We start from the raw sequence: 14,426 nt of genomic DNA, 5'->3' as shown, positions 1-14,426 counted from the left end.
AAGAGCTTTCAGGATTTTTTACAACTTTAACTTGGTTAAAATTATAGCCTGCTAAAGTTGGTACAGACCATAATCCGGCCCACAGAAAAAATACATAAGAAAATCATGTCTTGGAAGGTAAAACAACTTACTCAGGCCACACTGCTGTTGGATGTGATTTCGGGAAACGAGCAAGCACGCACATACAGCTTGCCTAATTAGAAACTTTTCCTATTGTCCCATTGATTTTCTTAGCTCAGCTACATTCTGGAAGTCTGATTCTAATCAGGGAATTGCAATATACATCACAGTGGGACACACTGAAATTTAAGACTATAAATGCAAATGTTGGCAAGGATTTGGAGCAACACAAACTCTGACATCCTGGCTGGTGGGAGTACAGTCTGGAACCACTACTTTAGGTAACTGTTTACCTGTATCTACTACAACTGAACATACACATATCCTATGACCCAGCAACCCAATTCCTAGACACACGTATGAAATAAAAGAACATACAAGAATGTTCAGCATTGTCCATAAAAGCAAAAAACAAAACCAAACAAAGCAAAAATACAGAAACACTCCAAATGTCCACCAACTGTAGAAAGAATAACTAGATGTGGTATACTCGAATACAGTAATGAAAACAAATGACTGACAGCCACCTGCAACAACACAGATGAACTGCACAAACCTAATGGGAGAAAGAACTTCAATATAAAACATATTTCTTGATTCCATTAGATAAAGTTAAAAACTAGGAACATTAATCAATGACATTAGAAGTCGGGACACTGGTTACATCTGGAGAGTATGGAGGGGGCTCTAAGCATGAGAAGGGCTTCAGGGGGCTGGTAATATTCTATTTCCTGACATGTGTGGTGCTGTAACATAACTCACTGAGCTATATACTAATAATTGGTATACAACTCAATATATATAATATGCTTCTATTTTTTTAAGTTAAAAAAAAAACAATGTTTAATTATGTGATGGATTTCAATATATTTATCTGCTTCCTTCAAAAACACGAGTTCTTTCTGTGTGTTCCGTGTGTCCCAAATCCATTTTTCTGTATTGTGTGTGTCTATTCCAGGATGAAGGGCCCCTGTGAAATACCCTACTCTGGTTCACCTCATATAATAGGCTCAGCATTTTCAACCCACAGAGGCTTGCTTATCCTTGTCCTATATGTCACAGGTAGGAGCCTGTCTCCAAAAAAAATACAGACGGATGTTAAAGGGTAAATGAAGGGGATATGGGGATGTATGCATGCATAAAGTTGATTCACTTTGTTATACAGCAGAAACCAACACAACGTTCTAAAGCAATTATACTCCAGTAAAGATGTTAAAAAAAAAAAAGGTAAATGAGTGTATATCTCCTTTCCACATACTGCTAATGAAAATGGTACTTAAAAAAAAAACCTTGAGAACTAAATCTGAAGTTTGAGAACTAAATCTAAGCATGTCTTTGATGCACTATGATCTTCTAGACCTTGGATAACAATCAGTTTTATTTAGATGTCGACTCCAGTCTATTGGGAATGGTTGCCTGGAGCACTGGGTTGAGAAAGATTTAATGCTGTGTTAGGGCCAGTGACAGAGAATACTGTCAACGCCAGGGCAAAGGATGGAGCACAGACACCTTGCCGACTCAGAGTCAACAGAACACTTTCTCCCCTAGGATAAAAATAGTTTCTTAACTGTTTTAAATGCTCCACAGAGAAATCTCTAATAAAGTTCTAATTTATAACATTTGTTTATTACTTATACTTAGAAAGTGATATTATTTAATACAATTTTACTTCTAATATATTTTACATTTATGTATTTATAGTATTTAAATATTTTATGTTTAATATAAATTACATTATTGTAATGTGGTTTAAATACTTCACAAGTAAAGTAAATCAATAAGACTATAGGTTATTTTTTTAACAAAAAGTAGTTTAACAGGAAAACAAAACCACTTAAGTTTAAAAACATTTTGTTTCATCTATCCTACTCTTTGCAAAACAGAACTGCCAGAATACTATTTTAAAAACTCACAAAATTCCAGTCTTACTAAATGTTATTCTTGGGTTCCTCCAAGAATCAAAAATCTTTTGATTGCTATTTTTGGTATAAATTAAACCATACAACTCAATATATTTTTGGTATAAATTAAACCATACAACTCAATATTTTACAAGTTTTTGTTGATCTTAATCAAAGCTAAAATGAAAATAAACTTTTCCCACTGCAGTACTCTGGAAGACTTTAGCTTTAGCTGAACAGATGCACATATTCTAAGTCCAAGGGGATTACCTTACTTACAGCACCTTCTCTTTAGATTTCTTTTGTAAAATTAGATAATTTGTGCTGACACAAATTCAAAAGATGCAAATGCAGTGTGAAAAGAAGCACCTAATGTGGTGCAAAGTACCATCTTATTCAATCACATCCAGTATTATTAGCATTACCAGATGTAGAAAAAAGTGAACTGAAATTTCACACTTCTCCCTTTCACTTCCATGTGATTTCTGCATAGCCCTTATCAGTAATGCACACTGGATGGTAGGTTAGATTTTTAGCAATAACTTGCTCTACCGAAATCTAAACTTCCCATCATTTAAACATTGAATCTTAGAATTAAAAATATACACCGTGATGACTGGTTTCACTAGATTCATGAACCCAAACCTCAAATGAGTAATCAAACTGCCACACAACACTTCTCTGCTTCTGTTTCCCTGGTACATCCATTCTCTCAACTGTCAAAACTACAAGTAATGCACCTTCTCTTCTTTCCATAAACTTCTAACAACTTTCCCTCCCATTCTCTATCTGATGCCTTTGCCTATTTTATTTAGAAACACTCAGACAGACACTTTCCATCTTTACCCATCACACTCTGCACCAAATCTGTACAGTAGATAAAAGGCAAACCACTCATTAGTGGTCTATTCCCCATCGCCTCTCACCTTCAAAGACAATTCTTTTGCAAGTATACTCTCACTAGAGTCTCTCTTTTGTAGTGGAAAAAATGTACCTTTTCTTTGACCCTCTTCCTATTTCCATGGTAGAATCTACTAGTTGCCTCCTAAATACTGATTTCTCCTTTCTCTCTCAAGTGGAGCAGTCCCCATTTTTAGTGAGCACATTGCAATACAGCTAAAAGATGCTTTCAGCTTTCCTAGCAGTGGATGTAGCCATGTGACTGTCTAAATTCTGGTCAAGGGGCTTCCCTGGTGGCGCAGTGGTTGACAGTTCGCCTGCCGATGCAGGGGACACGGGTTCGTGCCCCGGTCCGGGAAGATCCCACATGCCGCGGAGCGGCTGGGCCCGTACGCCATGGCCACTGAGCCTGCGCGTCTGGAGCCTGTGCTCCGCAACGGAAGAGGCCACAACAGTGAGAAGCCCGCATATCGCAAAAAAAAAAACAAATAAAAATAAAAAGAAATAAATTCTGGTCAATAATATATGCAGAGGTGAGTAGGATGCTAAGAAGTCTCTTTAGATGGAAGAGGTCAGTCCTTCTGCCTCCTCTCCATCTACACTTGGAACGTGGATAGGAAACCACCTTTTTTTTTTCTTTTTTTGAATTATCAAAATTTGTGAACCATCTTTTTTTTTTTAATTAAAAAAATATATATTTTTACCTTTTGACCCCCTCACTTCACCCATTTTTCCCACCCCCTACCCCTGACAACCACCAATCTGTTCTCCATACCTATGAACTTAGTTTTTCTGGTTTGGGGTTTTTTTTAGATTCCACGTATAAGAAAGATTATATGTTATTTGCCTTTCTCTGACTTATTTCACGTAACACAATGCCCTTGAGGTCTAATCATGTTATCGCAAATGGCAAGATTTCATTCTTTTTCTTTTAATGGCTGAATAATATTCCATTGTGTATATCTATCTATCTGTCTACCCACCCACCCACCACATCTTCTTTATCCATTCGTCTATCCATGGACTCTTAGGTAGCTTCCATATCTTGGCTATTGTAAATAATGCTGTAATGAACATGGGAGTGCAGATACGTTTTCAATCTAGTATTTTTGTTTTCTTTGGATAAAAACCCAGGAAGAGTACTGCTGGATTGTATGGTAATTCTACTTTTAATTTTTTGAGGAATCTCCAACACTGTTTTCCATAGTGGCTGAACCAATTTACATTCCCAACGACAGTGCACAAGTGTTCCCTTTTCTCCACATCCTCACCAAACCTGTTATTTCTTATCTTTTTGGTTTACTTTGTTGTGCAGAAACTTTTTAGTTTGATGTAGTCCTACTTGTTTATTTTTGCTTTTGTTGCCTTCACTTTTGTTATCAGATTCAAAAAATTATTGCCAAGATCTATGTCAAGGAGCTTACCACCTATGTTTTCTTCTAGGAGTTGTATGGTTTCAGGTCTTATGTTCAAGTCTAATCCATTTTGAGTTAATTTTGTGTATAGTGTAAGACAGTGGTCCCGTTTCATTCTTTTCCACGTGGCTGTCCAGTTTTCCCAACATGATTTATTGAAGAGACTATCCTTTTTCTATTGTATATTCTTGGTTTTGCTGTAAATTAACTGATGATATATATATGGGTTTATTTCGGGGCTCTCTGTTCTGTTTCATTGATCTATGTATCTGTCTTTAATGCCAATACCACACTGTTTTAATTGCTATAGCTTTGTAATAGAGTTTAAAATCAGAGAGGGTGATGACTCCAGCTTTGTTCTTTTTCTTCAAGATTGCTTTGGCTATTCAGGGTCTTTTGCAGTTCCATACAAATTTTAAGACTGTTTATTCTGTGAAAAATACCATTGTCATTTTGATAGGGATTGCACTGAATTTATAAATTGCTGTGGGTAGTATGGACATAATATTAATTCTTCTGATCCATGAGCATGGAATATCTTTTCATATCTTTTCATTTATCTTTCCATGAGCATGGAATGTCTTCTTCAATTTATTTCCTTAATGTCTGATAGTTTTCAGTATACAACCTTGGTTAAATTTATTCCTTTCTCATACAATTATAAATGGGATTTTCTTAATTTCTCTTTCTGATAGTTTGTTATTAGTGTAGAGAAACACAACAGATTTTGAGTACTGATTTTGTAACCTGCAACATTACTAAATTTGTTTATTAGTTCTACCAGTTTTTTGATGGAGTCTTCAGGGTTTTCCATATAATATCATGTCCTCTACAAATAGTGACAGTTTTACTTCTTCCTTTCCAGTTTGGATGCCTTTTATTTATTTTTCTTGCCTAAATGCTCTTTCTAGGACTTCCAATATTTCTGAATGAAAGTGGCAATAATGGGCATCCTTATCTTGTTCCTGATCTTAGAGGAAAAGCTTTTAGCTTTTCACCACTGAATATGATATTAGCTGCAGGCCCATCACATATGGCTGTTATTATGTTGAAGTATGTTCCCTCTATACCCATTTGGTTGAGAATTTTGATCATAAATGAATGTTAAATCTTGTCAAATGTTTTTTCTGTATCTACTGAAATGATCATATGATTTTTATCCTTCATTTTGTTAATGTGGTGTATGTATATCACATGGCCTGATTTGTGGTCGTTGAACCAGCTTTGCATCCCTGGCATATATCCAGGGATTTATTCTTTCAAAGACACCAGTTTGCCAGATCCCATTCTCTGCTTTCATCTCATTCAGTCTGTTGGCAGCATTAGACACATGATGCCTCACTCATTCTTGAAACACTCTTTGAATTTCTGGAAACCCAGCAGAGCCTGATTTTCTTCTTACCTCACTGGTCACTCCTTCCCTGACTATGGTGTCTTCCCCTGCTTTCCTGACTTCTACATTTTTTTAAATGCTCCAACACTCTTCTCTGAACTCTACTCACTCCTTTGTGATTATTTTAGACCTATGGTTTTAAATACCATTTATATTCTGATGACACTCTGGTCTCCAAATTCATACACCTAAACTAGACGTTTGACACCTCCACTTAGATGTTTAAAAGACACCTCAAAATTTACTTGGCCAAAACAAAACTCTCCCCACATCTCCTGAACTATAGTTCTTCCCATCTTAGGACATACTCACCACCATCCACTTGGTTGCTCAAAGCAAAAACCATGAAGTCATCCTGGTCTCCCCTCTCCCTCTCACCCCACCCCCGTGCATCAGCAAGTCCTGCTGTCTGTGCCTCCACAGTACATCCATCACTTCTCTCCATCTCCCTTGCTACCACCCTGGTGCAAGCCAACATCTCTCTCATCAGAGCCCTGCCATGGCCTGTGTGTTCTCCTTCTATTTCTTCAAAGTCTGTTTTCTAAGCAGCAGCCAAAGTAATCTTTTCAAAGTGCAGATCTGATTGTGTCTCTTCCCTGCCTCTTAGAATGAAATTTAAGCTCCACATGGCCTCCAAGGTTTTAGGTGACCTGATTGGCCTCCTCTCTGATTTCATCTCCTGCCACTCTTGCCTCAAGTGCTGTGCTTCGGCCACACTGGATTTTTCCTATTTTCTGAACACCCTAAGCTCTGGACTGCTTTTTAAAAATACCAGCTGTGGCCTCCATCTAAATGCTCTTTCCCAGTATTTTCTCACTACCAGCTCCTTCTCTTCCACATTCAGAGAACCACCTAAGATAAGGCAGCTTCTCCCTCATCACTTGCTCTCATCACATCACTCTCATTTTTTTTTCTTCATAGGGAATTATGTTGTTCATTAAATGTTTAAACCATCAGTTTCTCCTCACACTGGAAACTACAGGAGAACAGGACCTTGTGGATCTTGTTTACTGCTCGATTCCCAGGGTCTGAAACAGGGACTAGCAAACAGCTGGTGCTCTATAAATTATTTGCTGAATGAATAAAGACTTAACATAAAAATGAAAAGTCATTTGTTTAACCATTATTCCAGTGTCTTAATTACAGACCTGAGAAATATCTCACCGCCATATGCTGTTCACTCAGTAACAGGGACTGCACTGCTCCTGAGGTAGATAATTCTATCCCTCAACAACTAGGATTATTCAAAGGCCCTTATTCCTTTCTCAAGCTGTTGCTTCCGTTCATCTGTGGAGGCCTCTGTGATCAAGTAGAGTACATTTCTCGTGTTCTAGACAAGACAGTTCTTCAAATATCCGAAGGTGGTGATTGTACCTTCTCAGAGTTAACAGTCCCAGTCTCCTTAACAGCTCTTCACAAGGCTGTTAAAAACAAGAGTTTCAGGTCTTATCATCACCCTCCCATGTACTCCAAGACTGCCCCAAACCACAATGTAGTCACACACTTAGCTATCAACTATGCCATGAATATGCAACTGTGGTCCAATCTACCTCATATCATCTGGCTGGTCTCATGAACTGATCTCTTTCTGAGAGAGTGTAACCTGACTGAAGTTAACGCTTCCTTCCTTCCAGTTCAAGCTCACACACCATCTCCAAGAGACATCTCCATGTATCTTTCACACCACTAAGTGCACAAGGCTTCTGTAATCTCCATGCACTACAGTCATTCCTCATCTTCTTCCCAGAATTCCCGACACCGTTTAGCTTCCCCAACACAGGATACCTGCCCTATCCTACAGAAAAAGACCTCCTGGCCTCCTTTCTTGGGTAAAGGTCCTGATTTTCCACATGTGCAAATTAAAATTATAATTTTCACACAAGTAGCCTGAGGCAGACTAGCACTATTTCTAATCAGCAGCAAGGGAGCCACAAAAAGGAGAGGCCCTTTTGGCTACCATGGAAACAATTTGAAGCAGGAAGAGCAAGGTGGAGCCAGCCAACGCTGGTGCCCCAGGACAAACTGGAACAATCCTTGACGTACCAATCCTATAGACCCTACTGCGGACAAAGTGATACCTCTAGGCTATCCCCCTCCTTGCTCCTCCAAGGACAGCCAAAGAAAACAGGAGCTGCCCCAAATCAGGATAAGGGTTATCCTACACTGCTGTGCAGGTCAGCACTTTCTTAGAACTATCTATAATCTAGTTTTACTCCCTCTGCCTCCAAAACAACTGATATCTCATTTCAGTCATTCAGGCAGAGTAATAATTGTTGGGAAGTTAATGATTAAAGAAACACAGTTGGTCATCTGAAAACATTTCAGATGTTCCACAGTGTGTTTAGCATTCTGGTAAAGAGAGTAGCCTTAATGAAGTAGGCTGAAGAATAAAACTATACATATTAACACACTCTGAAAGAGTTCAGGCATGCCCAGAGGGCCAAAATACTGACCGCAAAATGACCGGAATAATCTAGGTATATGATTAGCTGTGATTCAGAAAGAAAAACTAAAAAACTCTATAGGTTCAAATCTGCTACAGGGATTTTTTTTTAAATTTCTTATATATATTCTGAGGAGTACTGATAGTGCTTGACAGTGCTTCCCAGTGCCAAACCTATGAGATTTCATCAAATCTCATTTATCTCATCTAGAACCTGACAGTTTTAATGCAAACCTAAGTATCTATCCTTTTAAATCTTTCTTTCATTAATGAATGTTTATCAGGTGCCTGATACTCTACAGAAAAATGCAGTTAAGTGTTACCTCTTCTAATATAACTACTCCTTATCTTTACTCTATAGAGGTCTAGCCTTTTAAAATCTGCTCTTGGAGGAACACTAATTGTCCTTTTTTGAATCTCCACCAAGTTTCAATGAAGAATTGAAAACAAACAATGAAGTCAATTTAAAAACTCAACTCACAACATTGTGTGATCTTCTGGATGTTGGAAGAGATAAGCTGGGCCAGCTGGGCAGGGTCACCACCAATTCCTGGAGTGTAAGACATAGTTGATTTGCTTGTTCGCTAATTTCATCAGCTGTTCATGGGCTGTGCAGTTTTCTAAGCAGTCACCTAAATAACATAAAAGAAAAGTCACATAATTGCATTTTTAAAGTTACTGGCTTACACTTTCCAAATTGTCGATCTGGGAGGTTACAAGTACAAATTTGACGATCCTACTAGGGTTGAAATCTAGCTCACAAAAACACACTGTATGAGGAAGTGTTCCTCTTTCTTATTTATGTACTCTCTTGGGGGTGCTCTTCCATCTACATTCACAAATACACCTACACACAAATGAGTCTCACATCCACATCTCCGAGTCACACTCTTAACTCTCTTTAGTGTCTATATGCCTTTGAAGCTATAGGAACTCGCCAACTGCCCTTTTAGCTGCCAGTGGAACTGGCAACAGGAAATCTCTACTTTGGGGAAGACACTTAGCATTTGGGCCTGCTGCCAGGATCCAAATAAGATACTGCACATCCAGGGACCAAGAACTTTCCCACTCTATACAGAAGAAAGGTAAAGATCCACTCTTGCATCTACAGGACTAGCATCAACAGATCAGATCCCTTGCATCAGGACCACACAACCACACGATTAGCTGAGGCCTGCTCTCTCCCCCAAAGAGGGACTATAATCAGTCCTGTTGATTGCCACTTAGTATTGTAGCATTTCCCTCAACCCTCAAAACTCAAACAAGTCTGGTCTAAGCCTTCTCCTGTTTTCTTTTATGGTCTCCTTTTCCCCCCTTTAGAGAATCAACCAATCAGCTACAAACTACCAGTTTTCCTCATCCCTTTACTCAAGCGCCTAAATTTGAGAAAGCTCCTGCTGGTGAGATAACTAAGCTTCATTCATCCAAAGAGCTGCCACTGTTGGACTGGCTGGCATTTCCTTAGAGAAGGGGTGCAATGGCGATTCCCTCAGCTCAGTGCTGAGTGAAGAATGAAAAGAACCTGTGAATGATGGAAGAGAAAGAAAAATTCAACAAGATTAACTATAGCTAACTTATTATTTCCTAAGCATTGTGTTTAGGACTTTCACATTTTCTTAGTTGATTCTTCCACCAAGCTTATGAGGTAGGTACAACAATAATTATGATTTTTCAAATGAAGAAACTGAAGCGTAATGAGAATAAGCAACATGTTTAATGTAAGAAAAGAGCTAAAATTTGAAACTAAATCTTAGAGTCTGTGTTTTGAAAACACAAAACCATCTTGTTACTTCCCTGTATAACAAAATTAAGGACAGGTCAGCCCACTCAATTTAGAAAAACCAAATTTATCACCTTTCTGCAGACTCTGTATGAAGTTTTGCTAAACTCACCAGGAAGATGAGGAATTCAGCTTGGGATAACTACATGCATGGATCAAGGTAACACTGCCGAACAGCTTACACCTCTTCTCTCTTATTCTGCTAACAGTGATATCTAAAATACAACAGTGGTTGGCTCTCCTGATGATGAGATATGAGAAATAAAGGATCCAAATAACTGACTGTACTTTAAAATGTATGTATATAAACAGACAGATAGACAGCTAACTATAAACTGACTTAACAGTGTACGATCTTTGCACACAGGCTACATCAACCAAGTTATTCTGATGTCTGCTTTCCACATCAGTCTCCAGCACCTAGCCCAGAGCTAAGATGCACTAAAGTACTTTTGCTGTATACTTTGAAAGCCCATTCAGAATTCCTAGTTTTATTGCTCAGAATAACAGTAACTCATTATCTATACCTGCACTATCAAGTGTTCAGCTATCACACGTGTGGCCACTGGCTACGATAGCTCACGTATGGAACATTTCCATCACAGCAGAAAGTTCTATTGAACAGTGCTCACCAAAAATCTCAATAATTAGCCTGCTATGAGGATATAGAAACACTATAAAGAGAAAGACGGGAAGAGGGGATCAAGGTGCAATACTCATACTGAGAATCTTCTCAAGACTGTTTCTACAGAGCACAGATAAAAGAACAAAGGGAATTTTAAAAAGAAATCTTGAGTGTCAAACATTACCCCTAGTTGCTACTGGACACAGTGTAGAATCCTTAAGATTCCCACTAACATAAATCTCACGCTCTATAAATCCTGTGTGGATAAAGCAACAGAAACAGTCAGTTTCACTTTCTTAATGGTGAGCACCAGCATAAAGCTCAGGACTTCCCTCCACCCTGTGCTCCAAAATGATAAGTTCCCAGAAGGGCAGGTTTTTTGTTTTCAGTTTTGATTTTTCTTCTTTTGGTCTATTTTGTGGACTGCTCTACTCTCAGCATCTGGATATACAATAGGTGCTTAATAAATATTTGTAGAATGAATAAATGTACCTATTTCCTAAGAACACACACCCAGTCTGAGGGTAAATATTACCATTTCTAAGACAGTGAACTCCAGGGCCTTCTTTCAGATCCAGGATGTCCCAGGCTTATCGCTGCCTTGGACTACTGCTTGCTGCCATTTCCTCTCCCTGCAGGGCGCTTCCCATGATCTCCATGTGACCTGCTCCGCTTCCCCAGCAAAGTCTCATCACGTGCTAGAGAAGCATTTCATATTCACTTTGATTTGAAGTGAGAAGTCACCACTCTGTCACTCTGCTGATCTAACCTACTGCATCATAGTACTAATCACCATTTAAAATGATCTAGTTCGTATATCATTTATTATCTATCCCTACCTCTGGAACATAAACATGAGAGAGACAAGGCTATCTTCTTTTTCTTTTTTTTTGAATTTTATCTTTTTTTTTATACAGCAGGTTCTTATTAGTAATCTATTTTATACATATTAGTGTATATATGTCAATCCCAATCTCCCAATTCATCCCACCACCACCATCACCACCCCTGCTTTCCCCCTTGGTGTCCATACATTTGTTCTCTACATCTGTGTCTCTATTTCTGCACTGCAAACCAGTTAATCTGTACCATTTTTCTAGATTCCACATATATGAGTTAATATATGATATTTGTTTTTCTCTTTCTGACTTACTTCACTCTGTATGACAGTCTCTAGGTCCATCCATGTCTCTACAAATGACCCAATTTCATTCTTTTTTATGGCTGAGTAATATTTCATTGTATATATGTACCACATCTTCTTTATCCATTCATCTGTCGATGGGCATTTAAGTTGCTTCCGTGACCTGGTTATTGTAAATAGTGCTGCAGTGAACACTGGGGTGCCTGTGTCTTTTGAATTATGGTTTTCTCTGGATATATGCCCAGTAGTGGGATTGCTGGATCATATGGTAATTCTATTTTTAGTTTTTTAAGGAACCTCCATACTGTTCTCCATAGTGGCTGTATCAATTTACATTCCCACCAACAGTGCAAGAGGGTTCCCTTTTCTCCACACCCTCTCCAGCATTTGTTGTTTGTAGATTTTCTGATGATGCCCATTCTAACTGGTGTGAGGTGATACCTCATTGTAGTTTTGATTTACATTTCTCTAATGATTAGTGATGTTGAGCAGCTTTTCATGTGCCTCTTGGCCATCTGTATGTCTTCTTTGGAGAAAGGTCTATTTAGGTCTTCTGCCCATTTTTTGATTGGGTTGTTTTTTTAATATTGAGCTTCATAAGCTGTTTATATACTTTGGAGATTAATCTAAGGCTATCTTCTTGTAGACTCCACAGTGCCAGGGACATAGATGTTCCATGAATGTGAGGGTGATCACTCTCCTAACAGACATGAGCATTCTCTACATAAAGTACATTAACTGCATTCATTAGCTCAGCTCCTCCATCCATTAAACTATTATACTATTTGGGTTTAGTCCACAATACCGAGAATTATTTTTCACTCTTTCACACACACTAAACTTTCAAATTAAATAGAATTATGGCAAATCTTATTCAGACTTACTGCAGGTGTTTTATACAATTTCTCACCCAGCAGCACCTGGCTAAAGTTTGAGATCATAACCAAAATTAAGATTGACTTTGAGATCGGGAGCAAAAGTAAAATATCTGAAGAAAAATGTAGATGTTAATGAGTTCACATGGTATCATATTAACTCTGAAACTAGAGCATAATTCTTAACTAGTCACAAGTCTGAGACAACCTTCTCAAAGTGGCCTGCAAAGCAGAGGCGTGTCCACATCACAAGACACAGCTAAACACTGCTATCAGTCTCTGACCAGGGGGGATGATCAGGCCAACCCCCGAAGAAACGTCCACCTCCAATATTACTAAACAGTACAGCATTTTATAATCATTTCCTTTTCTTCCAGATCCCGAGCAAGCTTTAAATTATATATAATTATGGTCAGAATATGTTGATCTGAATTAAACAAAAATTAATGTATGTCTATAAGAACCAAGCAAATGTAAGAAACTTGAGAGTAAAAAAATATACAGCATTTGACGGGAAAGGCATTTTTGTTTTCTTTTTGTCTGAATTTAAAGGAAGTAACAACCTAAAAAACAAGAGGGGTGGGCTGAGGTGGGGTGGAGAGGCATCTTGGAATATTTTATGTAGCTGTAAAGGGCTTAATGCAAACCAACTAAGGACAGGTACTGAAAAGATCAAAGAAAGGTAGTGTGTCAAAGTCTCCAGGCCAAATAGAAAACCAACTACGATGAGCCTCCGAATAAACGTATACGGTTCCTCTACTATAGAAATATATATCTTCAGTTCTTCTATATTCGGGAGGAGAACTTTAAAGCGCGTTTTCTAAATCCGAGCCTTAAAAAGAGGAAGAGGTCAATTCGTGTCCAGCGTGAGGCAGAAGCCGTTCTCCTGAGCTGGGCCGGAGCGGCTCGGGCTCCAGCCCCGCCCCGGAGCGCTCAGCCCGCCGGTGCGCCTGAGCGAGAGCGGCCGGGGCGGCCGGGGGAGGCGGCGAGGCTGCGGCGCAGCCGGCGCAGGGCGGGCCGGGCTGACTAGGCCGGCGGCACCAGCCGGACTGCACCGCGCACCCGCGCCGGCCCGGGGGGCGTGGGGAGGAGCGCGCTCCCGGCGCTGGGGCAGCGCCGGCCCTCCGACTCCCGAAAGCCTGCCGCGAAGAGCAGGGCGGCGGCCACCTGACAACGCGCACAAACAAGGTGGCGCGGCAGCCACGGGGACACGCGCTTTCGGGGCGCCCAGCCAGGGACACCCCCTCCAGAGACTCCTCTTACCCCGACGTCCTCGGCTTCCTTCTCCTTCTCTGGCCCCGGCCACCCAAGGGCCCCAGAGCCGCCAGCAACGAGCCTCAGCTGATGGGTGGAGGCGCTGGAACGCCCACTGCGCATGCTCTCAATCCCTCCCTGGGAAGGAGGCGGGGATATCCCTCCTCTTATTGGCCAGCAGGGTTGAGTGACAGCGGCCCTTCCCCGCCCCCTCTGGTTCTAAGCTAAGGAATAGGGGTTCCAGCAAAACTGCAAGGGAGGTGTTCTTTGAGGCCTGACGTGTAGATGGTGAACGCCTTATCCTGCGTGTAAAAAACAAGAGGAGGGAATGGAGAGCAGCTGTTTTCTTTATCAGGTGATGCCAGCCTCCCTAGACTCGTGTCTTCAGCCAGCCCCATCAACTCACGCCTGTCTTGTTTCCTAACCCTTAACCTCAGTAGAACATATTCGCAAGTCCATTAAAAAATGTGAACGCAAATACGCAGTTCTAGCAGGAACAATGAGTGGAGTCATTTCCGTGTGCCCACTTAGTAACCAAGTTTTCGTAGCACACTCAAGTCATATGAAGCATCCTTG

General features: G+C 40.0%; 1 protein-coding gene across 1 annotated transcript in view; it reads right to left on the bottom strand.

Annotated features, from left to right (window-relative positions):
* The window catches only part of STX7 (syntaxin 7), a 48,492-nt gene extending 34,537 nt beyond the window's left edge, over positions 1 to 13,955 (bottom strand). Inside the window, exons 1-2 of the mRNA XM_060030423.1 lie at positions 13,860 to 13,955; positions 8,654 to 8,804 (exon numbers count right to left, since the gene is read on the bottom strand). Coding sequence (XP_059886406.1) covers positions 8,654 to 8,738 — 85 coding nt within the window. The 5' untranslated portion in view covers positions 8,739 to 8,804; positions 13,860 to 13,955. The remainder of the gene's footprint in view (positions 1 to 8,653; positions 8,805 to 13,859) is intronic.
* Between the last annotated feature and the right edge of the window lie 471 nt (positions 13,956 to 14,426).

Source organism: Delphinus delphis, chromosome 14, assembly GCF_949987515.2.
Source record: "Delphinus delphis chromosome 14, mDelDel1.2, whole genome shotgun sequence".
Lineage (NCBI taxonomy): Eukaryota > Metazoa > Chordata > Mammalia > Artiodactyla > Delphinidae > Delphinus > Delphinus delphis.
The sequence above is the reverse complement of the archived record's forward strand: the minus strand, read 5'-3'. Positions and strand labels throughout refer to the sequence as shown.